The sequence below is a fragment of the Bos javanicus genome, chromosome 11, assembly GCF_032452875.1.
Source record: "Bos javanicus breed banteng chromosome 11, ARS-OSU_banteng_1.0, whole genome shotgun sequence".
Taxonomy (NCBI): Eukaryota; Metazoa; Chordata; class Mammalia; order Artiodactyla; family Bovidae; genus Bos; species Bos javanicus.
In genome coordinates, this window is record NC_083878.1 from 43843275 (window position 1) to 43867203 (window position 23929).

Consider the following 23929-nt stretch of genomic DNA (forward strand, 5'->3'; position numbering starts at 1 on the left):
AGGGTGATAGTGACATAGCAAAGAGGAAAGAAAGGGTTGATTACAAGTGATTTTATGAAGAATCAATAAACTGCTGCGAATAACCCTAACAAAACACATCAAAATAGTGACCCCAAGGTTTGGATTCTAAGTTATTAGGACAACGGTAGTTCCATTCATAGAAATGGTGTCTTTTCAAAGAGGGAAAAGGTTTTCAAGGAAGTTTTACATTATAGACAATGAAATGATGATGGGACATCCATGTGGTTAAGCAAACAGAAATGAGAAAATGAAATTCTAGGAAGAGAGGAGAGCTGAAAATAAAGACTTAACAAAGGGTGAATCCCTTTTGCTTGACTAAGGCGGATCCTCCTCTGCCCTGGTCATGCATGCCTTTAGACTTTCTGTTAGGTTCAGGGCCATACAGTGTTCTTAGTTTAGGAACCAGGCTTATCCCTAAGGTAGCTGGTTGGACGACAGCCTAGTTGTTGACCACTCAAGCTGAATTGAGTATTCTGTCACACATAGCAAAGATCTGTTCATTCAGTCATTCAACAAATAGTAATTGGCTATCTGCTGTTTGCTTAATAATAAGATAAGCCACATGCAAAGTATACATTTGTGCCAGTGAGACTTGGGAGAGCCAGAGTGAATTTTGTATAAGGTAAGTATATCTTTAAAAGCAAATTCCATGGATATTTTAACTGCTATTGTTATAAATGTATATTTTGTTCCTAACAGTACCTGCCATTTAGTAGGTCCTAAACACAGGGTGGGCATTTCTGGACATCAATAAACACGTGAAATATAGTATCCTGTCTCACTGCCTAGACATCATGTGTTAGTCATGTCATGCTGTCTAGCCTTGGTGGTCTAGTACTGTATGTGCGTGAGTGCTGTCGCTTCAGTCGTGTCCAACTCTCTGTGACCCTATAAACTGTAGCCCTCTGTATATGTTGGGTTAAAATATGGAATTATTCTCCTTTGATCCTTAGAAAAGCTCTGGTAATTACTGAAAAAGTTAACTATATAAAGATAAAAATTAAGAATTTATTTATAACTTGGATAATTTTATTTATAAGTTTGATTCCATAGGTTTAAAACAGATGCCATGGTTTACATCTATAGAAGAATTTATAGATTGCAGTATGGAAGATTCAAAGAAGGAAGATAGTTCTGATAAGAAAATCTTGTCTACTGTCATCAACAAAACAGTTATTCCTCGACTTATAGGTACTGTTTTGTAATCTTGATAAAATTAAATTGTTCTTTAGCTAAGTATAAGATCAGTCATTTCTGTTACAGTCACAAATTTTTTTCGTTTTTGAACACAACTGTAATATACAGTAGAAATCAACAGATTTATAATTTAAGCTGATTAAAAACAGTTTGTTTGTGCAAGTGACTGGCTATCAAACTCCTGACACTCTTGGACCTTTAGTATTTGTAACATTCACATTACTTTAATAGTTACTTTTATAAGTCATTTATTAGTGGCACACTTCCATCTCTACTATGTGTATGTCTTTCCCTTAACTTCTCCCCTTACATTTCTTCTTCTTTTTTTTTTAATTTTTATTGGAGTATGGTTGATTTACAATGTTGTGTTAGTTTCAAGTGTACAGCAAAGTACATCAGTTATACATATATCCACATTTTTTTTTTTTTAGATCCCTGTCCCACGTAGGCCATTACAGAGTTTTGAGTAGATTTTCCTGTGCTGTATTGCAGGTTCTTACTAGTTATCTGTTTTATATATAGTAGTGTGTCTAGTCAATCCGAATCTCTCAATTAATTCTTCCCCACATTTATCCCCTGGTAACCGTAAGTTTGTTTTGTACAGCCATGACTCTACTTCTGTTACGTAAATAAGTTTGTTTGTAGCCTTATTTTTAGATTCCACATAGAAACCATGTCACGTGATATTTGTCTTTCTTTGTCTGACTTACTTTACTCAGTATGACAGTCTAGGTTCATCCATGTTGCTGCAAATGGCATTTTTTGTCTTTTTTATGGCTGGGTGATAATATTCCATGGTATATAATGGAATATTACCACATCTTCTTTATCCATGCCTCTGTTGATGGACATTTAGCTTGTTTCCACGTCCTGGCTATTGTAAATAATGCTTCAGTGAACATTAGGGTGAGTGTATCTTTTCCAGTTATGGTTTTCTCTGGGTTATATGCCCAGGAGTGAGATTGCTGGGTTATCTGGTAGTTCTGTTTTCAGCTTTGTAAGGAAGCTCCATACTGTTCTCCATAGTGGCTGTTGCAATTCACATTTCCACCAACAGTGTAGGAGAGTTCCCTTATCTCCACACCCTCTCCAGCATTTATTGTTTGTAAATTTTTTGATGGTGGCCATTCTGACCTGTGTGAGGTGAGGCTTCATTGTAGTTTTGATTTGCATTTCTGATGTTGGTCGTCTTTTCATGTGCTATTTGGCCATCTATATGTCTTCTTTGGAGAAATGTCTGTTTAGATCCTCTGCCTTCTGAGTTACTTATTGTTTGATATTGAGCTGCATGAGCTGTTTGTATATTTTGGAGATTGATCCTCTTGTTAGTTGCTTTGTTTGCAAATATTTTCTCTCATTCTGAGGGTTATCTTCTTGTTTTGCTTATGGTCCTTTGGTGTGCAAAATCTTTTAAGTTAAATTAAATCCCATTTGTTAATTTTTGTTTTTATTTTCATTGCTCTAGGAGTTGTATCAAAAAAGATCTTGCTGCAATTTATATCAAAGAGTGTCATGTCTATGTTTTCTTCTAAGTTTTTTTAGTGTCCGGCCTTACATTTCGGTCTTTAATCCCTTTTGAGTTTATTTTTGTATATGGTGAGTTTCTTCTTTCTTTAAAAAAACATTACTACATTTCCCTTACTCCTCCTACTAGTACTCAGAGCTGTTGGGCACTGATGTTTGTGCCTCAGTCTGAATTTGTTTTATCTGAAATTATACTTGATAAGGATCTGTTCCACCATGTCACTGAGAATGGATTCTGACTGCAAAGTCTGCAAACTCTTAAAAACTAAAGCAACCTGCTTTATATTGCTTCTCAGCCAACTTGACTAAACTTTAAAGATTTTCCTCAGAATAATTTACAGTGCAATCATGGGGTATCTTGGAAAGATAGTGCTTTTAACCATTTACTTTTAGCTATTAAGCATTATTAATGATAGCATAGAATATATATGCCTCATTTAAGTATTCATCTGAAAATTCCAAATACTTCACTTTCAGTTCAGTTCAGTTCAGTCACTCAGTCGTGTCCGACTCTTTGCAACCCCATGAATCGCAGCATGCCAGGCCTCCCTGTCCATCACCAACTCCTGGAATTCACTCAGACTCACGTCCATAGAGTCAGTGATGCCATCCAGCCATCTCATCCTCTGTCATCCCCTTTTCCTCCTGCCCCCAATCCCTCCCAGCATCAGAGTCTTTTCCAGTAAGTCAACTCTTCCCATGAGGTGGCCAAAGTACTGGAGTTTCAGCTTTAGCATCATTCCTTCCAAAGAAATCCCAGGGCTGATCTCCTTCAGAATGGACTGGTTGGATCTCCTTGCAGTCCAAGGGACTCTCAAGAGTCTTCTCCAACACTACAGTTCAAAAGCATCAATTCTTCGGTGCTCAGCCTTCTTCACAGTCCAACTCTCACATCCATACATGACCACTGGAAAAACCATAGCCTTGACTAGACGGACCTTTGTGGGCAAAGTAATGTCTCTGCTTATGAATATGCTATCTAGGTTGGTCATAACTTTCCTTCTAAGGAGTAAGCGTCTTTTAATTTCATGGCTGCAGTCACCATCTGTAGTGATTTTGGAGCCCAGAAAAATAAAGTCTGACACTGTTTCCACTGTTTCCCCATCTATTTCCCATGAAGTGATGGGACCGGATGCCATGATCTTCATTTTCTGAATGTTGAGCTTTAAGCCAACTTTTTCACTCCCCACTTTCACCTTCATCAAGAGGCTTTTGAGTTCCTCTTCACTTTCTGCCATAAGGGTGGTGTCAACTGCATATCTGAGGTTATTGGTATTTCTCCCGGCAATCTTGATTCCAGCTTGTGCTTCTTCCAGTCCAGCATTTCTCATGATGTACTCTGCATATAAGTTAAATAAGCAGGGTGACAATATACAGCCTTGACGTACTCCTTTTCCTATATAAAACCAGTCTGTTTTTCCATGTCCAGTTCTAACTGTTGCTTCTTGACCTGCATACAGATTTCTCAAGAGGCAGGTCAGGTGGGCTGGTATTCCCATCTCTTGAAGAATTTTCCACAGTCTGTTGTGATCCACACAGTCAAAGGCTTTGGCATAGTCAATAAAGCAGAAATAGATGTTTTTCTGGAACTCTCTTGCTTTTTCCATGATCCAGCAGATGTTGGCAACTTTATGGTAGCTCTTTTTGAGCTTTCTGGGTAATTGCATACTGTCCTCTAGTGCCATCTATATCTGGGGTGTTCTTCAATGGCCATATATCACTCATGAGTATCATATTAAATAGTGCAGATGTCAGATGTTTTTTTCTTTCATCACAGAAAGTTCTTTTGGACAGTGCTTTTCTGCTTGATTTTCAATCAAAAAGAACTAGAAGAACAAATCCAGATCTCTTCTTAAGAGCACCAGATCTCTTATCAGAGTAACTTCTGAATATATCTACTTGGCAACTCAAATTCCAAATGCAAAATCACATTTGTCATCTTTGTTTCAGACTTGTTCCTCTTATATTCCTTCTCTAGAAAGTGGTACCTCCACCTACCCACATATTCAAACCAGAACCTCCAAGTCATCTACTCCTGCTTTTTTCTTACCTCTTTATATAAGCAATTGCCACATCCGTTACTTTTTTCCTTTTTCTAACCCATTTTCTATACTTAAGCCATGGTGATCTGTCTAAAAAGTAAGTCTGATTCTGTCATACCTCACTTAAAACACTTTATTCTAAACTGCCTTTAGGTTGAAGTCTAATCTCTTTAACATGGACTTTTCTAGGACTTTCAGGATTTTGTCTCTGTTTAGTAGTTCTCTAGCCCCATCTTTTGCCAAGCTCAATTCCTTCATCCCCTCATCTCCACCTCTACTGGTGGAGGTAGAAGGAGAAGCTATCTTCTCCCTGGCTTTTATGTCTTCTACACTCCATCCACCTGACAAATCCCTTAACCCTATACCTCTTTCATCTAGCTAACTAACTCCTCTTCATCTTTCAGAACTCTATATAGACATCATTTCTAGGAACTGGGTTAGGCATACCTTTTCAGGGTTCCTGATATACTCTAATCCTTAGGATGGTACCTACATTATAATTGCTTACCTAAGCAACTATACATATATGTATATAATATATTTGTATTTGACATTAGACAAAATTGTTCTGAGGCAACCCTAATCTTACTGCTGTATTTCGAATAGTTAATGCTAGGCACATAGTAGACTCTAAGATTATTACAAGCCTAACCTTCTAGATGCCTGAGAAATCAGTTTTATATTTGATTTGGGGTATTTTTTTAACCTATTTAAATTTTTAAAAAAATATTTAACTTATATTTTACAAGAGTCAAGCACAGTTGTTAACTTCAGCATATACATCAGTAAACAAAATAATAATCCCTGATGTTATGGAGCTTTCATTCTGTGAAGGAGATAAACGATGAACAAGTAAAATCTATAGTGTGTTAATTACAAGGGCTGAGGAGAAAAGTAAAGTAAGGGGGAAAGATACAAATTATGAAAGAGGAGTGCAATTTAAAATAGTTTGGCCAGGGAAGGGCTTCCTGGGAAGGTCACAAATGAGCAGATTTCCAAAAGGAAGTAAAGAAGTGGGCCAAATGAATGTCTGAGGTGACAGCATCCTAAACAGCACATGCAAAGGCCCTGAGGCAGGGGTATCTTGATTTACTTGAAAAACAGCAGATAGGCCAGAGTAACTTTAGTAGAGTGAGCAACAGGGACAGTAAGAAGAGGTTAGCAGGATAACAGTGACTGTGTCATATGGGGCCTTATAATCATTTGTAAGGACTTTTACTGTAAGTGAGCAAGAAGCAATTGGAGAGTTTTGAGCAGAGAAGTGACAAGATCTGCCCTATCATTAAAACAGACTTATTCTGGTTCCTGTGTTAAGAATGAACTGTATGCAGATCAATTATGAAGCTTTTTCAGTAATCTAAGCAACGGTGGTTTGACTTGAGTGTTAAAAATGGAGGTGGCTGGAAAGTGGTCAAATTCTGTATATATTTCAAAAGTATTAACACTAACAGAATTTGATATGGATTGTGGAACAAGAGAGAAAGAGAGAAATCAAGAATGACTTAAGTGGTTTTTGGCCTGAGCAGCTGGAAGGACAGAGTTGCCATTTTCTCAAATGGAAAAGACTGAGAGGAGCAAGTTTTGGGTGGGAGGTATGGCAAGAGCTCAGTTTGACACCTGTTGGGTTTGAGATGCCTATCATCCAAATGGAGCTGTCAACTAGGCTATTAAATATATGAGTCTAAAGGACAGATCCACGTAGGAGATATAAATTTGGAGTGCATGTAAAGCCACAAAACTGACTTGCCATACTAAGGGTATAAATATAAATAGGAAAGAGAAGGTAAGTGACCTGAGTCCTGAGGTCCAGCATTTAGAAAGTAAACAGGAATACAAGCAAGACAATAAAGGAGACTACAGAGGTCAGTGAGAAACCAGCAGTATCCTGGAAGCCAAGTTTAAAAAAAAAAATGTTGTAGTTATTGCTGTTAAATCAGATGGAGACTAGAATCAGCCGTTAGATTTCGCAATGTGAAAGTTAACTGTGACTTGGTAAGAGTAGTTTAGGAGAACAGCTGGAGGTAAGGCCTAACTGAAGTGAATTCAGGAGTTTGAGGAAAGAAATTGGAGATAGAAAGTTTCAACAGTTATTGAGTAATTTTGTTGTAAAATGAAGGAAAGAAATAGGGCAGCTCTAGAGAGGAAAGTAGAGTCAACAGAGGGATTATTTTTAATACAAGAGAAAAAATTGTGGAGTGATGGAAAAGATCCAGTAGAAGTGATGGTGATACTGAAGTGAGAGGGCAGAATTCCAGGAGCAGAATCTTCAAGTAAGCCAAGGAGTCTTTTGTACAAATAAAAGGTTGGCATTAGCAAGGAGGCTAGTGCTTCATCCATAGAAATGGGAGACAAGTTAGAATTTATGGGCACAGATGCTGCTAGATTCATAGATGCTATGGTAGGAGCTTGTGGAGCTTCTCTTCTGATTGATTCTGTTTTTCTCATCAAATTGGGAATTAATCAACTGACAGTGAGAGCAAGGGTGGAGAAACGAAATCATAAGAAATAATCATCTGGAAGAGTAGAGTCCGTTAACTGAGAGCAAGGAGGAAGGAGAAGGCAGGAAATAACTGTCTTGCAAGAGGGAAAGAGAATGGGCCAGAGAAACAAAATGTGATTGCTGGACAGGGTTTTGGTCTCACTGGAGTGTCATGGTGATCAATTTAAAGTGTACTTTTTTCCAGTCATGTTTTAACTGCATGGTTGCAGACACCAACACTGTGACAAGGTGATTTAACTAGAGTTGCAGTTGAGCCATACAAGTTCAGCAAAATGCAAAAAAGACAAGAAAATTGAGTATGTATGCAAATACATAATGTACTGATTGGCATTGATTTTTTTAAACCACAAGAGGAGGGAAGTAGCATTTGCAAAAGGCCTCAATTGTTTATATGTGACAAGCAAAGTAGTCTAGTAACTAAACTGTGCACCACTGAAAATTTGTTTCAGGCTTTGTAGAATTCATTTGGGATCCCTTGTCAACCACACAGACAACAAGTTTAGTAACGCAGTGCAGAATGATTCTTGAAGAACATTCCACTTGTGAAAATGAAGTTAATAAAGGCAAACAGGTAATAATGTCTAGAATTATGAATTTCTTGATTTACTTTTAAATCAATATAATTTATTATAAATCTTTGTTTACAGCTGATGCAGAAGTAATTATCAGAACACTATTGATGAAAAATATTTAGGACGGACCATTTTTTGCTCAATATAATTAGTAATATGAAAGGATACACCTTGATATTTCCAAACATTCTTACAGGAATGGTAATCATTATAATAGAATACACAAACATGCAGTAAGACCCAGATTATTACCTTCATTCTTATTAGCGTATTTCTCTCTGTTCAATGGTCTGATTTGTTCAACAGGTCTCATGGCCCAACTACCTGTTTTTCAGGTTTCTGAATGTACATTGGCCCTGCAGAGATGAACAGGCATAAATACGTTAGTACACATTAATTGCTTCTAAAAGAAAATAAAACTAATTACATTTGTTCTTTTGGCAAAAATCTAGTAATAGTATGACCTTACTTTAATTTTAAAAGTAGATTAACATTCAGTATTTTAACTAGTTATCTGTAATCTGCATAGTCAAGAACAGTTAGCTCTTTGAGGATTCAAAATTTAATAGGATAGATTTTCAGCATAATGTACAATTGAGTTTTACTGAACATAAAACATAAAGAGGAAGGAACTTTTCAGAGGCTGTGGTGAGAATTTCTTGAATCTTTTATTGCAGTACTCTTTTTTTTAATCATTTGTTTGTTGATGATAATATTGTAGATTGATGCGGTTGAAAGAGTAAGACAATTTTATGTTGAGTTTTAAGAGAATTAAGAGAGAGATTCACAGACTGGAGGATACCCAGAGTGGAATAATCAAAGTAGTTGAAAAGCAAAGAGACATGTTATATTCATATTCTGTGCACCAATAAGTCCCAAGTAATGAAGGAAAGAAGCTGTAAGAAGAAAACGAGAGAAGAGGATACCAGCATGATTCTGCCATCAAGAATCATGTAATCTTAGAGGAAAAAAGATACATATAAACTGTTATTTGAAGTAGGAAGTAAGTGGGAATGAAAAGACTTACTTGTCTAATTCCTGCTATGTACTCAGTACTCTGTTAGGTCTTGTTCCTGTGTCAGCCCACTTAGTTCCAGCAATCCTGTTAAAAATGGGTGATAGGGCTTTCCTGGTAGCTCAGTGGTAAAGAATCCGCCTGCCCGTGCAGGAGACATGGATTCGATCCCTGGTCCAGGAAGATCCCACATGCAGTGGAGCAACTGAGCCCGTGTACCACAGCTGTTGAGCCTGTGCTCTAGAGCCTGGGAGCCGCAATTACTGAAGCCTGTGTGCCCGTGCTCCGCAATGAGAGAAGCCCATGCACCACAACTGGAGAGTAGCCCATGCTCACTGCAACTGGGGAAAAGCCTGAATAGAAGCAAAACCCAGAATAGCCAAAAGTAAATAATTTTTAAAGAACAGATGATAGCTTCATTTTACAGATTAAGAATCCGAATCACAGAAACCTGTTCACAGTAATACCTTGAGTTAGAACTAATATTTGTACCTTGGTTAGTCTTACTTTGGGCATCCTCAGAGGCTCAGCGGTAAAGAATCTGCCTGTGATACAGAAAACACAGGAGACGTGAATTGGATCCCAGGATTGGGAAGATCCCCCGGAGGAGGGTATGGCAACCCACTCCAGTCTTCTTGCCTGGAGAATCCCATGGACAGAGGAGCCTGGCGGGCTATAGTCCATAGGGTTGCAAAGAGTCAGACACGACTGAAGCGACTGAGCACACATGCACTGTCTTACTTTAAAACCCAAGCTCATCTCACTGACCACATTGCCTCTCCAAGAGTGGTCAGATAAAGTGCTGTGAAACTTCACAAAAGAACCAGGAGAGAGAAATGTCAGCAGTGAAAGAATGTTTATTACATGTGACATTTGAGCAAGGACCTAAAGGAAAGAATAGGATTTGAACATTGTAGCAACTGAAGGAGAAAGGGCATTTTCCACTCACCTCCAACAGGATAAAAACGTGAAAATCATGCAAGAATTAGATTCAACTTGAAAGAAGATGTACTTGGAGATAATGTTTATATTTGATGAAGGAATAGATTTATTTTGTGTTGTTACAAAGCATAGAATCAAGACAAGTATGTTAGAGCAAGCAAACAGCTATATAATCCTATATTTGCTCTCTACATGGAATTATGTAATTATAGCCTAAATGTAAATAGTGCATTTACATGTAAAGTTTTTTAAACACTTCCACATTTTCTCATTTGATCCTCAAAACCTTGTAAAACATGTTGATTTTAATTATATTTTTACAGGTGAGGAAGCTAGGGCCTAGAGGGCCAAGTCACTTTATAAGATCACTTTTAACAGTGGCAGACCTGGCATTTTGTAACCACTAAAGTCTTTCAACAGTTTATGGATTCATTCATGAAGTTTTTATACTGGTAATCTTAATTCTGGAAACCCTCCTACTATGAATGTTGGAAATGGGTTTTTGGCTTTACTAGGAGACTAGAACTACATCAGGACTGTTCAGCTTTGGCATTCTTGGCATTTGGAACCAGTATTTCTTTGTGTGAGACTGTTCTGTGCGGTAAGCTCCCTGGTCTCTACTCACTAGGTGCTAGTAGCAGGTCCCAGTCTTGACAACCAAAAATACCTCTAGACTTACAAAATATTCTGAGGCGTGGCAAAGTTCCTCCTAGTTGAGAATCAGTGTACTATGTAATATTCCAGGTTAGTAACACAGATTGCTGGTGAGCTCACTCTGTTTTTCTTAGTGATATTTAAAGAATTGAAGAGAATGAGAAGGGCTCCAGAAGCATCAATCAGACAGCACAGTTCCTGATTTTCAAGTGAAAAGTAAATGATTCTGTAAGCTAATACCTGGTGAGAATAGCTTTAATTCTGGAGTTCTAAAATAGATTATTACAGAGATGGATTATGAACACTTAAAATAAGAAAGCAGTGATTACTGTAACCTCTCATTGATGGGGTTCCTAAAACCAAATATTTGTCAAAGCATATTCTTCCATATTCCTAATATCTCAGTTACTTCCACTAAGTAAGGTACCATACAGGTACAGTATATAATTATTTAAATATGTTATAATTTTCTTACAGATCAAATGTGGGGGGCGGGGAATAGGGTACAGTTAGATACAAAGAAAACCAGTAAAAGTACACCTAAAGAATACTGATTCATAAGGCTGGAATCCTCTCAGTTGTGTTCTGTTTGGTATTTTTATTGAATTGGAGTATGTAAAATGCTAATGAAACTTCTCAATGACAAAAGACTAGGAATTCTATCATAAATCTATGGATAACAGAATTAGAATCCAAAAGAATTTCAAAACACTGAGAAAAGGACTGACTCTCAAAATATAAAATGTAAAAAGAATATACATAATGTCCTACCACTGTGTTCAAAAATTCAACTGCATAAGTAAAAGATGGGAGAGGCACAACTTTAAAGCAACACAGGTAAAACAGAGGGGATTGTAATCATCCATAAACTCAGTATGAGTCAGCAGTGTCACTTGAGGAGCAGAAAGACTGATGGAAGTTCATCCTTCTAGGTGTCTGCTCTTTTGAGTAAAATTGTTATATGTGCTTTCTTCATTCCCCTGGGCTATTTGCATTTAATTTTAGGTTAAAGTATATTAAATGGAGAATGTCTAAGATGGTATGGGAAAGAGAAAATATAGAAAAGTGAGATATCAATCTTAAAATCTGAAGTTTTCATATGGAAGGATGATTAGATTTGTTTTGCATAATCTTGAGAGGTATACTAAGAGCAATCTGTGGAAGGTGTAGGAGAGAAGTTTGTTTCTCATTCTTAACTGTAATCTAATGGCCCTTGAATCAAGGAAAATTGGAAGTGGTCAAACAGGAGATGGCAAGAGTGAACATCAACATTTTAGGAATCAGCAAACTAAAATTGACTGGAATGGGTGAATTTAACTCAGATGACCATTATATCTACTATTGTGGGCAAGAATCTCTTAGAAGAAATGGAGTAGCCATTGTAGTCAACAAAAGAGTCCAAAATGCAGTACTTGGATGCAATCTCAAAAACGACAGAATGATCTCTGTTCGTTTCACGGTAATCCAAGTCTGTGCCCCAACCAGTAATGCTGAAGAAGCTGAAATTGAACGGTTCTATGAAGACCTACAAGACCTTCTAGAACTAACACCCAAAAAAGATGTCCTTTTCATTATAGGGGACTGGAATGCAAAAGTAGGAAGTCAAAAAATACCTGGAGTAACAGGCAAACTTGGCCTTGGAGTACAGAATGAAGCAGGGCAAAGGCTGATGGAGTTTTGCCAAGAGAACGCACAGGTCACAGCAAACACTCTCTTCCAACAACACGGAGAAGACTCCACAAATGGACATCACCAGATGGTCAACACTGAAATCAGATTGATTATATTCTTTGCAGCCAAAGATGGAGAAGCTCTATACAGTCAGCAAAAACAAGACTGGGAGCTGACTGTGCCTCAGGTCATGAACTCCTTATTACCAAATTCAGACTTAAATTGAAGAAAGTAGGGAAAACCACTAGACCATTCAGGTCTGCCTTAAATCAAATCCCTTACGATTATACAGTGGAAGTGAGAAATAGATTCAAGGGACTATATCTAATAGACAGAGTGCCTGAAGAACTATGGATGGAGGTTCGTGACATTGTACAGTAGATAGGGATCAAGACCATCCCCAAGAAAAAGAAATGCAAAAAGGCAAAGTGGCTGTCTGAGGAGGCCTTACAAATAGCTGTGAAAAGAAGAGAAGCAAAAAGCAAAGGAGAAAAGGAAAGATATAAGCATCTGAATGCAGAGTTCCAAAGAATAGCAAGGAGAGATAAGAAAGCCTTCCTCAGTGATCAATGCAAAGAAATAGAGGAAAACAATAGAATGGGAAAGACTAGAGATCTCTTCAAGAAAATTAGAGATACCAAGGGAACATTTCATGCAAATATGGGCTCAATAAAGGACATAAATGGTATGGACTTAACAGAAGCAGAAGATAGTAAGAAGAGGTGGCAAGAATACACAGAAGAACTGTACAAAAAAAATCTGCATGACCCAGATAATCATGATGGTATGATCTCTCACCTAGAACCAGACACTGTGGAATGTGAAGTCAAATGGGCCTTAGGAAGCATCACTATGAACAAAGCTAGTGGAGATAATGGAATTCCAGTTGAGCTATTTCAAATCTTAAAAGATGATGCTGTGAAAGTGCTGCACTCAATATGTAAACAAATTTGGAAAATCAGCTGTGGCCCCAGGACTGGAAAAGGTCAGTTTTCATTCAAATCCCAAAGAAAGGCAGTTGCAGAGAATGCTCAAACTACTGCACAATTGCACTCATCTCACATGCTAGCAAAGTAATGCTCAAAATTCTCCAAGCTAGGCTTCAACAGTACATGAACCGAGAACTTCCAGATGTTCAAGCTGGTTTCAGAAAAGGCAGAGGAACCAGAGATGAAATTGCCAATGTCCGTTGGATTATTGAAAAAACAAGAGAGTTCTAGAAAAACATCTATTTCTGCTTTATTGACTATGTCAAAGTCTTTGATTGTGTGGATCACCACAAACTGTGGAAAATTCTGAAGAAGATGGGAATACCAGACCACCTGATCTGCCTCTTGAGAAATATGTATGCCAGTCAGGAAGCAACAGTTAGAACTGTGCATGGAACAACAAACTGGTTCCAAATTGGGAAAGGAGTATGTCAAGGCTATATATTGTCACCCTGTTTATTTAACTTATATGCACAGTACATCGTGAGAAATGCTGGGCTGGGTAAAGCACAAGCTGGACTCAAGATTGCCGGGAGAAATATCAATAACCTCAGATATGTAAATGACACCACCCTTATGGCAGAAAGTAAAGAAGAACTAAAAAGCCTCTTGATGAAAGTGAAAGAGGAGAGTGAAAAAGCTGGGTTAAAGCTCAACATTCAGAAAATGAAGATCATGGCATCCGGTACCATCACTTCATGGCAAATAGATGGAGAAACAGTGGAAACAATGACAGGGTTTATTTTGGGGGGGCTCCAAAATCACTGCAGATGGTGACCGCAGCAGTGAAATTAAAAGATGCTTGCTCCTTGGAAGAAAAGTTATGACCAACCTAGACAGCATATTAAAAAGCAGAGATATTACTTTGCCAACAAAGGTCCGTCTAGTCAAAGCTATGGTTTTTCCAGTAGTTATGTATGGATTTGAGAGTTGGACTATAAAGAAAGCTGAGCACTGAAAAACTGATGCTTTTGAACTGTGGTGTTGGAGAGGACTTTTGAGAGTCCCTTGAATTACAAAGAGATCCAACCAATCCATCCTAAAGGAAATCAGTCCTGAATATTCATTGGAAGGCCTGATGGTGAAGCTAAAACTCCCAACTTTGGCCACCTGATGTGAAGAACTGACTTACTGGAAAAGATCCTGATGCTGGGAAAGACTGAAGGTGGGAGAGAAGGGGACGACAGAGGATGAGATGGTTGGATGGCATCACCAACTCAATAGACATGAGTTTGAGTAAACGCTAGGGATTGGTGATGGACACAGGGTCCTGGCCTGCTACAGTCCATGGGGTTGCAAAGAGTCGGACACAACTGAGTGGCTGAACTGACTAACTGACATACTCACCAGAATTGCAAGCTTTTAAAAACCCAAAAATACGACTTAATAAAGGTGTAGGGGAACAGGATTTCTCATACTGACTAGTGAGACTATAAATGGGATACCCGTATTTCAGAAAACAACTTGGCATTCTCTCCAAAGTTGACATGAACTGGATTCTAACAATTCCATCTCTACATATATACCCATTAGAAATATATGCCCATGCATACTAAAAGACATGCTCTATAGGAATTTATATAGTAACATAATTCATAATAACCCCTAAACCAAAGACCAGCTAAATAAATGTTGTCAGGCAACAGAATACTATGCTGCAATGAAAAGGCACCAGCCACTACAGTATGCAACCACATGGATAAATGAAGTTCTCTTGTACCTAATTTACAGTTGCTTTAACACCTAGGTCTTTGAGTGTGTACAAATTTGCACTATTCTGTTAAAATTGCTTCTTTTGGTTCATACATTTCTTTTTATTTTGTTCATACCTTTCTTTCTATGACTATCAGTGATGCTTTTACATTTTTTAAAAATAGGATTTACTTAAATCAATTGTTTCAAGAATGAAGAAGGCAATAGAAGATGATGTTTTTATTCCTCTGTATCCAAAGAGGTAAGAGGTGCTAATTTCTAGATTTTATGAAATAGTTACTCCTGGAATACAGATTTATTTAAGAGTATAATGTAGAAGAAACTAAACATACTGTTTTCAAAACACACATACCTGTTAAGATGCAAATTGATATTTCAACAAATATTTCTTAATCACCTTTTTTATGCCATGTATGATATAATGATATTCCTGAGAACATGACAATTGGCATAGCCAGGTAGTTAGAAACACAGATTCTGGAGTGCAGATTCACCATTCCTAGACACTTGGCCTTGGGTCAAGACCAAGTGTCTTTCCATGCATCAGTGCCTTTGTATATAAAATGGACATTAAATTAATGCCTATCTCATAGGACACTGTGAAGATGAAGAGAGTGCTTAGAATAATACCTGACATGGAGAGCTGAAAATAAGGCCTAGAATATCACTGAGGGACCAGAAACTACATCTTCAAAATATATATTTACTTCTAAATGATCAGAGAGGTAGTATTTGATGCATATTGGTAGATTTGCTAAGAAAGCATCAGTTGTAGTAATGGATTATGGACTGAAGCTCACTCTCCAGTGAGTACTCACATGATAGAAGAGTTCTATGGAAAGGAAAAAGAACTAAGCTTGCTAGTTAATTTGAATCCTAAAAGATGCCTGCATGTAAAAATTCACCCCAATTAAGGTTTGTTGACTTCCCAGATTGCTCAGTGGTAAAGAAACCACCTGCTAATGTAGGAGATGCAGGTTCAATCCCTAGGTTGGGAAGATTCCCTGGAGGAGGAAATGGCAATCCACTCCAGTATTCTTGCCTGAGAAATCCCATGGACAGAGGAACTTGGCAGACTACCTTCCATGGGGTCACAAAAGAGTCAGACATGATTTAGCAACTAAACAACAACAACAATTAAGATTTGTAATGTTTTAGAGACATCCGGGGTCCCCTGATGGCTCAGTTGGTAAAGAATCCATCTGCGATGTGGGAGACCTGGGTTTGATTCCCTGGATTGGGAAGATCCCCTGGAGAAGGGAAAGGCTACCCACTCCAATATTCTGGCCCAGATAATTCAATGGACTGTATAGTCTGTGGGGTCGCAAAGAGTCAGACATGACTGAGCCACTTTCACTTTCAGTGTTTTAGGTAACTAATATATCTGCACAGTTAAAAAGTAAGAATGTGTATTTAAATTTTTTACTAATGTTTAAAATGAAAAGTCGTATTCTCTCCTGCTCCTGACCTCCATCCACCCAGTTTTTGCCTTCTTTTCTGTACACATGCAAGAATACTCACTGTTGGTAATTTTTTTTTTTTTTTTACCTTTTTGGAATTTCTCTCTGCAATTAGAATTAAATACTTTAGATAGAATTTTAATACTTACAATACAATTAGAATTAATCTTATTTCCCTCTCTTTTTTATAGCAAAGTAAGTATATTGTAGTCATAACCATTGTTTTGTGCCTTACTTTGACTTAGTACGTCTTCGAGATCTTTTTGTGTCATCCACAGATTGTTTCCTCATGCTTTTTTAGCTGCACCATATGCCATTATATGGCCGTGTTGTAGTTGATGAACATGTAAGCAGTAAACCATTACTAACAGTGTTGTGAATAATTTTATGGACATAGTATCCTGTACATGTGCAAATGTATCTATAGAAGGCATTCTCAAACATGGATTTGTTGAGTATGAGTGTACGTACATTAGTAATTTTATTAGATATCACCAGAACACCTTTAATTATATTGTTAAGACTTAGTTTGGTTGATTAAAAAAAAAAAAAGTAACCATTCAGTTCTTTAAACTCTGTTTCTGAAAGATGAACAGTCATTTGCATTTTCTTTCTTTTGCTTTAAATTAGTGCTGTAGAAAACAGAACATCACCACATTCAAAGTTTCAAGAAAGACAGTTCTGGTCAGGTCTAAAGGTAAGCAGAAAACTGCAAAAATAAAAAAAATTTTTCTTTCCAAAAAAGTTTACTATATAGTGAAGATCAGAAAAATTCTTCTGTAAAGGACCAGACGGTAAGTATTTTAGATTTTGTAGGTCGTGTAATGTCTGTTGAACTGTTCAGCTCTGTCACTGTATTGCAAGCAGTCATGACAATATGTAAATAAATGAGCATGTCTGTGTTTCAGTAAAACTTTACTTTATGGACACTGAAATTTGACTGTCATATAATTTTCATGTCTTAAAGTTCTCTTTTTTTCAATCATTTAAAATTATAAAAGCCATCCCTAGTTCACCAACTCTACAAAAACAGACCATAAGCTGGATTTAACTCACAGGCCATAGTTGTCTAACCTGGGTCTAAACAGTAAAGGATGAAATCGGTGCTGAATCAGTGGCAATGGGGACAGTAAGGAAAAGATTGGTTCAAAAGATTTTTAGGATGAAGCATAGAAAGAACCCAATGACTGATTACAGAATTAATTCTACCCTGAAGAATGTAGAGTGCTAGCCAAGTTTCTGACTTTGGCACCCTATTAACTTATGTGGCATTCTTTGAGGGCATTGGAGAAGGAAGGAAAGGTTTGGAAGGAAAGAAAGATAAGTGGACATAGTGGATTTAAGATATCTATGGGATAAAGGGAGGTACTTGAATACATGAGTCTGAATTACAGGAGACAGATCTGAGCTGGAGATTTGGGAGTTGATCACATTTAGGCAGTGTTTGGAGGCATGGTCATGAATGACAACCTCTGAGGAGAAGAAGCAGTGGGCAGACAAAGTGAAGTCTTCAGACAGGCCTTAAGAATAAGCTGTTAAACTAAGAATGGTCACAAGAGAGTGGCATCAGGAGAACTAAGTGAAGGACTTCTGAGAACAAAGTATTAATGCCACTGAAGAGAATTAGAAGGAAGACTGAAAATGTTTACTGGGTTTCATAGTTATAAGGTCATGAATGACCTCAGCAAGAATAGTTCTGATAGGGTGGATCAATGCTTGTCATGTGATTGGGTCAGGAAAAAGGCTTTTCAGGAAGAGGGAGCAACATCAACAATGACATTGTGAAAAAGCATTGCATGTTAGTACAACTGGATGAAGTTTAGCACTTACGTAATAAATTTAGTAATGGAAAGAAAGTGGAAGCTACCATAGAATTCACATAAAGATCTGCATTTACAGGAGAGAAATGCAACCCATATTACTTAGATTAAAATTTTATTAGAATTTCTTAAAAGGATTTTACCCAAAATATCTCCAAACTCACAGGTTATTATTAATCTTATTTTCTATATTAGAGCAGTGAGGTTCTCAGGTTTGATTGATTTCTCAAGGTCACATATTGGTGACAGTATGGCTGGCTTTAACATCAGTGCTTTTATGAATCCTGGGGTCCTGCAGTCTTATATCTGATGGCCCCAGCCTCCAAGAGAGAACTGATTGAGAAGGAAGATTATTGATCTGGAAAAGCTCCAGCAAGGCAATTTGAAATAGATTTTGAGTGATTATCCTAAGAAAAAATGAAGATAGGATGAAGAAATATATGCAGGTTGAGAAGAATCGAGTGTTTATTCAGAAATGTTTTCTATTCTAAAATTGACGGTCCCAACAGTGCTAATTGTGCTGAGAGTTTTACAGTTTGACCAGCTTTTTGTTTGTTGGAGACTATTACAGTTTTCCTTTGGAGAAAAGGTACAGAGTCACTTGACATTTTGTTGTATTTTAGCTCTTTGGCAATATTCTTCTTTGGAATGAACTCCTCCCAGAAGACACCTTGCAAGAGCTAGGTCTAGGGAAGCTGCTGAATCGTTACCTTATTATAGCTCTTCTCAATGCCATACCTGGCCCAGATGTTGTTAAAAAGTGCAGCCAGGTAAGTTGTGTAGAAATTGATCATCATTTTATCATTTTTAAAAGTTATTAAAATTAATTTTATAGCAAAATAAGTTAAATTGTGTTACTTACATAATAACAAATTAATTTAACAGACTAGAAATCCGGGAGAATCCAGTATTTAAAAATTAGTATACTGGTTAACTATTTACAAAATGACTGTTAGATCCTCACCTCTCACTTAAATACCAATGTAAATTATAGGTAAAGTAAAAAATTAAGTGTAAAAAAAATAAAACTATAAAATACTGTACCAGGAAGATAAATGACTATACCTGATGTTAAGGGAGTCCTTTCTGAACTTTAATGCAAAAAAAAAAAAAAAAAGGTGAGAAAAGGTAATAGATTTGATAAGATTTTCGGTCAACCAAAAACCATAAACAGAAAGGTATCAGGACTATAAAAAGGATTGCATTTGAGTCAATTCTAATGAGGTGGATCAGCCTAGAGCCTATTATACAGAGTGAAGTAAGTCAGAAAGAGAAAGACAAATATTGTATATTAACGCATATATATGGAATCTAGAAAGATGGTACTGATAATCCTATGGGTAGGACAGCAAAGGAGACACAAACGTAAAGGACAGACTTTTGGACTCAGTGAGAGAAGGAGAAGGTGAGATGATTTGAGAAAATAGCATTGAAAAATGTAGATTACCATATGTAAAATAGATAAACAATGGGAATTTGATGTATGACACAGGGTACCCTGTGACAACCTGGAGGGATGGGATGGGGTGGGGCAGGAAGTGGGTAGGGGGTTCAGGATGGAGGGGACACGTGTATACCCGTGGCCGATTCATATTGATGTATGACAAAAACCATCACAATATTGTAATTATCCTCCAATTAAATAAATAAAGGTAGCAGGATTATTTGATTATTGTTAAAACTCGAAGATGGGTTTATTGGGCTCACTATACCTGTTCTTCCCTTGTGGCTTCCCTTGTGGCTCAGGCAGTAAAGAATCTGCCTGCAGTGTGGGAAACCTGGGTTTGATCCCTGGGTTGGGAAGATCCCCTGGGGGAGGGCATGGCAACCCACTCTAGTATTCTTGACTGGAGAATCCCCATGGAAGAAGAGCCTGGTGGCCTACCATGCATGGGATCACAAAAGAGTTGGACAAAAGAGTTGGAGCAACTAAGCACAGCACATACTTATTCTTTCTCCTGTTGTTTATGTTTGGAATTTTCTATAATAAAAAGTTAAATAGAAAGAAAGTTGAAAAACAGAAAAATAAGTTATAATGTGCATAACGAGGATAAATACCCACATTTTTTTAAAGCTCTCTACAAATCTGTAAACAATTTGAATGTGCTTACTGAAAATGACCAAAAGGCAAAGCAATCCCCCCCGAAAAAGAATATGCTAAAATAACCTCTAAACATGTGGAAAATATTAATAGTATTAATTAATATAATAGTATTAATATAATCAGAGAATTGATTATTAATTCCCAGTATTGTCATAAACACAGGAAAACAACAGTCCCACATCTGTCCAGGAACATCATTCATCTAGAAAGTGTGGAGAGGCAATTTTGGGAAATAGGTTCTGCAGTGTGAGAAGAGGAATACAACTCTGGAGACTCTTTTGGCACAATCGATATAAAACCTTTAAAGTTCATACCCTTTTAAGGAACTTCCCTAGTGGTTCAGTGATTGAGAATCTACCTTCCAACGCAGGGCACTTGAGTTCAATCCCTTGTCAGGGAACTAAGATCCCACATGCCATGGGGCAACTAAGCCCATGCACCACAACTAGAGCGCCTGCATGCCACAATTAGAGAAGCGTCCCACCACAAAGAACCATCAGCCAAAATAAAAAAATAAATAAAGTCCACATGCTTTTACATAGCAATTTTACTTCTAGGAAATTATCCTAAGTTAAAAAAATCAATGGACATAATTTTCTAAGAATGTGGGAAAATATTTATATTCTTATATAAGGTTTTTTTTTTTTTAGTATACATGTATATGTAATGTTAGATAGCAGTTCCTGAAAGTGTGAAAGTCAGTCGTGTCCAACTCTTTGCAACCCCATAGACTGTACAATTCATGGAATTCTCCAGGCCAGAATACTGGAGTGGGTAGCCTTTCCCTTTTCCAGGAGATCTCCGTAACCCAGGGATCGAACCAGGCCTCCCACTTTGCAGGCAGATTCTTCACTAGCTGAGCCACAAGGGAAGGCCCTAAGACTTCTTTCCAACCCAGGGGTTGAACCCAGCTCTACCGCATTGCAGGCATATTCTTTATCAGCTGAGCCACAAGAGAAGCCCAGGAATATTGGAGAGGGTAGGCTATCCCTTCTCCAGGGGATCTTCCTGACCCAGGAATCAAACCAGGGTCTCTGCATTGCAGGTGGATTCCTAGACAATTCCTAGAACTGTCTAGCAGTTCCTAGACAACCATTATTTTCCCAGCTATGGTTTTGTATCATGTAGTTTGTATCGTGTAGTTTTTAACTACATTATTTATCAGATATTTCAATCTTCATCCATCCTATTGTGTTTCAGATTTCAGTTTAGTTCTCTTTGACCAGAAAGCTCTACTGTGCAGTAGAGGATATATGACATTGTCTTCACAGTTTGTGGCTAGAAAACCAGACCAAAACAGTGTGGCTTTAAGTCCCAGGATCATTTATGGGAAAGCTAGATAGTTCCTTCAGAATTTTATTGAGCCTTGTGATACAAAACAAGGGAAAAGCAAGTGTAAATGACATTAAATTCCAGATCGGTTAAGGGCTGGTTTTAAAACTAAAAAGATATAGTTTGCATAACAAGACTTATAGGACTTTCTGCCTTAGGCAACTAGTGTTATCTGTTTTTTTCTAGATAATTGAAAAAAGTGATTAAGAAATAGGATAAATCATTTTCAACTGTGTTTTCCGTGTTGACCAGCTAGATTTATTTTAGAAAACATGCATTCCAGAACTTTCTTTTAATGTATTTTATTATATATATATATAGTACAACTTTCTACTTTCTAGAGGTACATACTGATCCTGACCTTAGCAACTAACATAACCAAGAATTTCGTTAGAGAGTATGATCTCAGATTTTTCCTTGCTCCCATTCTCTCTCCTTTTTAAAAAAAATTCTTCCTTCTCCAACAAGGAAGTTTTCCTTTTTGTTTACATTTTTTGTTTTTTTCCAAAACTTTTTCCCCAAGTCATGTATTACCTTTAGCATGATGATAGTAAGTGTTGTTTGAGAGGTTTTCCCCCCACAAAGAAACAAATGAATGTACATACATTGACTCCTTATGCTGCCATTGACATTTAAAGCAATATATTAAATTAGAAGAAAATTGTAATAAATTTTTTATACAGTATATCTTAGAATGACCTTGATTTCTTAACTCTAATTTATTGATGTAGATTATACACAAAGTCATCTAATTTCATACTGTGAAATCACACTAAATATACCTATTTTATACAGTTGACCTTTGAATAGCACAGATTTAAGCTGCATGGGTCCACTTCTGTGTGGATTTTTTTCCAATAAATATCAGTACATACCAGAGTACTTCACAATCCATAGTTGGTTAAACTTGTGGATGCAGAACCACAGATATGGAGGGCCAACTGTAAAGTTAATTCACTGATTTTCATCTGTGCATAGGTCACTGTCCCTACCTCCCTGCATTGTTAAAGGGCCAAATGTAGGTTTGTTAACTAAGTGTTTTGTGTCTACACATTTCTGGTGTTTAGTTATAGATTATGTTTTGTACAATTTAATCACTCAGGAATACAGAGTAATGAAAATATTACAAGTACTAGTAAGTATTTATAAAGAGTAGTCTCCTTTAAGCTTTCAGTATCCAAATACGACTTTTTTTTTATAGTATAAAACCTAAAAAAGAAAGGGGAAATTCTCAAAAGTTATTTAACCATGAATAAAAGAATATGGAAGAATAATACAATATGGAAGAATATGGAAGAATAATACAACCAACATGAGTAGTGTGTATGTCAAAGTCATTCAGTCGGGTCTGACTCTTTGTGACCCCATGGACTATACAGTTCATGGAATTCTCCAGGCCAGAATACTGGAGTGGTTAGCCTTTCCATTCTCCAGGGGATCTTCCAAGGAATCTTAACATGAGTAGTATAAGGATTAAATGAGATTATGTTAAAGTACTTAGTTAATAACTGTCATTAAAAATCAACCATGTGTTTTGATTATCAGATAGCAGCATATTTACCAGAAAAGTGGTTCCAAAACTCTGCCATGAGAACATCCATTCCCCAGCTAGAAAATTTCATCCAGTTTTTACTGCAGTCTGCACGTAAATTATCTAGAAATGAAATCAGGTAATGCATATTTTATTTGTACCTCCATAAGCGTTATTTAGGCTTCTGTTCTTGGCAATTTTTAGAAAGATTTGTACTTTACTTTTAAAAATCTGAAACTGTCACTGTAGAATTAGGAGATGTTTTCATTTGCAACTTTAGAATCACTCAGTATTTTACTTTTATACCTCAGGCATATTAGTTCATATGTTTAAATGCAAATCTCTTCCAAAATAAGCACTTCCAGAAAACTGTATCACAGGAGAATTTAGAATTAAAACTGTAAGTCAAAAGCCTTTTATTTAAGCATGTTTTTAATGTCTTTCTAATTTTCCTAGCCATTTCAAAATCTCAATATTTGTTAAGTATAGATCTGCAACCTGGCATTTACCCAGCAGTAGCTGGATCTCATTCACAGCACTAGATGTTTAAGGACTTGAATACAATGGTGTTGGCAAACCACCTCAAAACACAAACAAACAAACAAAAAACTCAAATTGTAACATTTGATTATATCTGTGGGACCATGATAGTCTATATAAACTGCTGATAGCAGCACACCATTGTTCAGATTTCTAATGATAGATTTCTTCTGTGCTTTTTCTACTTTTTTATAGTCATTCACATTAAAATTTGTCAGAATATATCCACTAATAGTCTCTGATGGAATTTCATGATAATGTGGAGAAGGTAGCATCTAAATACTTTATGCAATATATTTTAG

The 23929-nt window shown here is 37.0% G+C and overlaps 1 protein-coding gene across 4 annotated transcripts in view; it reads left to right on the forward strand.

Annotated features, from left to right (window-relative positions):
* The window catches only part of GCFC2 (GC-rich sequence DNA-binding factor 2), an 84829-nt gene that overhangs the window by 53542 nt on the left and 7358 nt on the right, over positions 1-23929 (forward strand). For 2 of the 4 annotated variants that reach the window (XM_061432494.1, XM_061432495.1), the window contains 6 exons: positions 1062-1212; positions 7734-7855; positions 15005-15081; positions 16931-16997; positions 18744-18890; positions 23102-23226. In XM_061432494.1, the coding sequence (XP_061288478.1) occupies positions 1062-1212; positions 7734-7855; positions 15005-15081; positions 16931-16997; positions 18744-18890; positions 23102-23226 (689 nt within the window). Of the gene's footprint in view, positions 1-1061; positions 1213-7733; positions 7856-15004; positions 15082-16930; positions 16998-18743; positions 18891-23101; positions 23227-23929 lie in introns of those variants that run through there. The other 2 variants (XM_061432496.1, XM_061432497.1) reach the window with 2 other exon arrangements.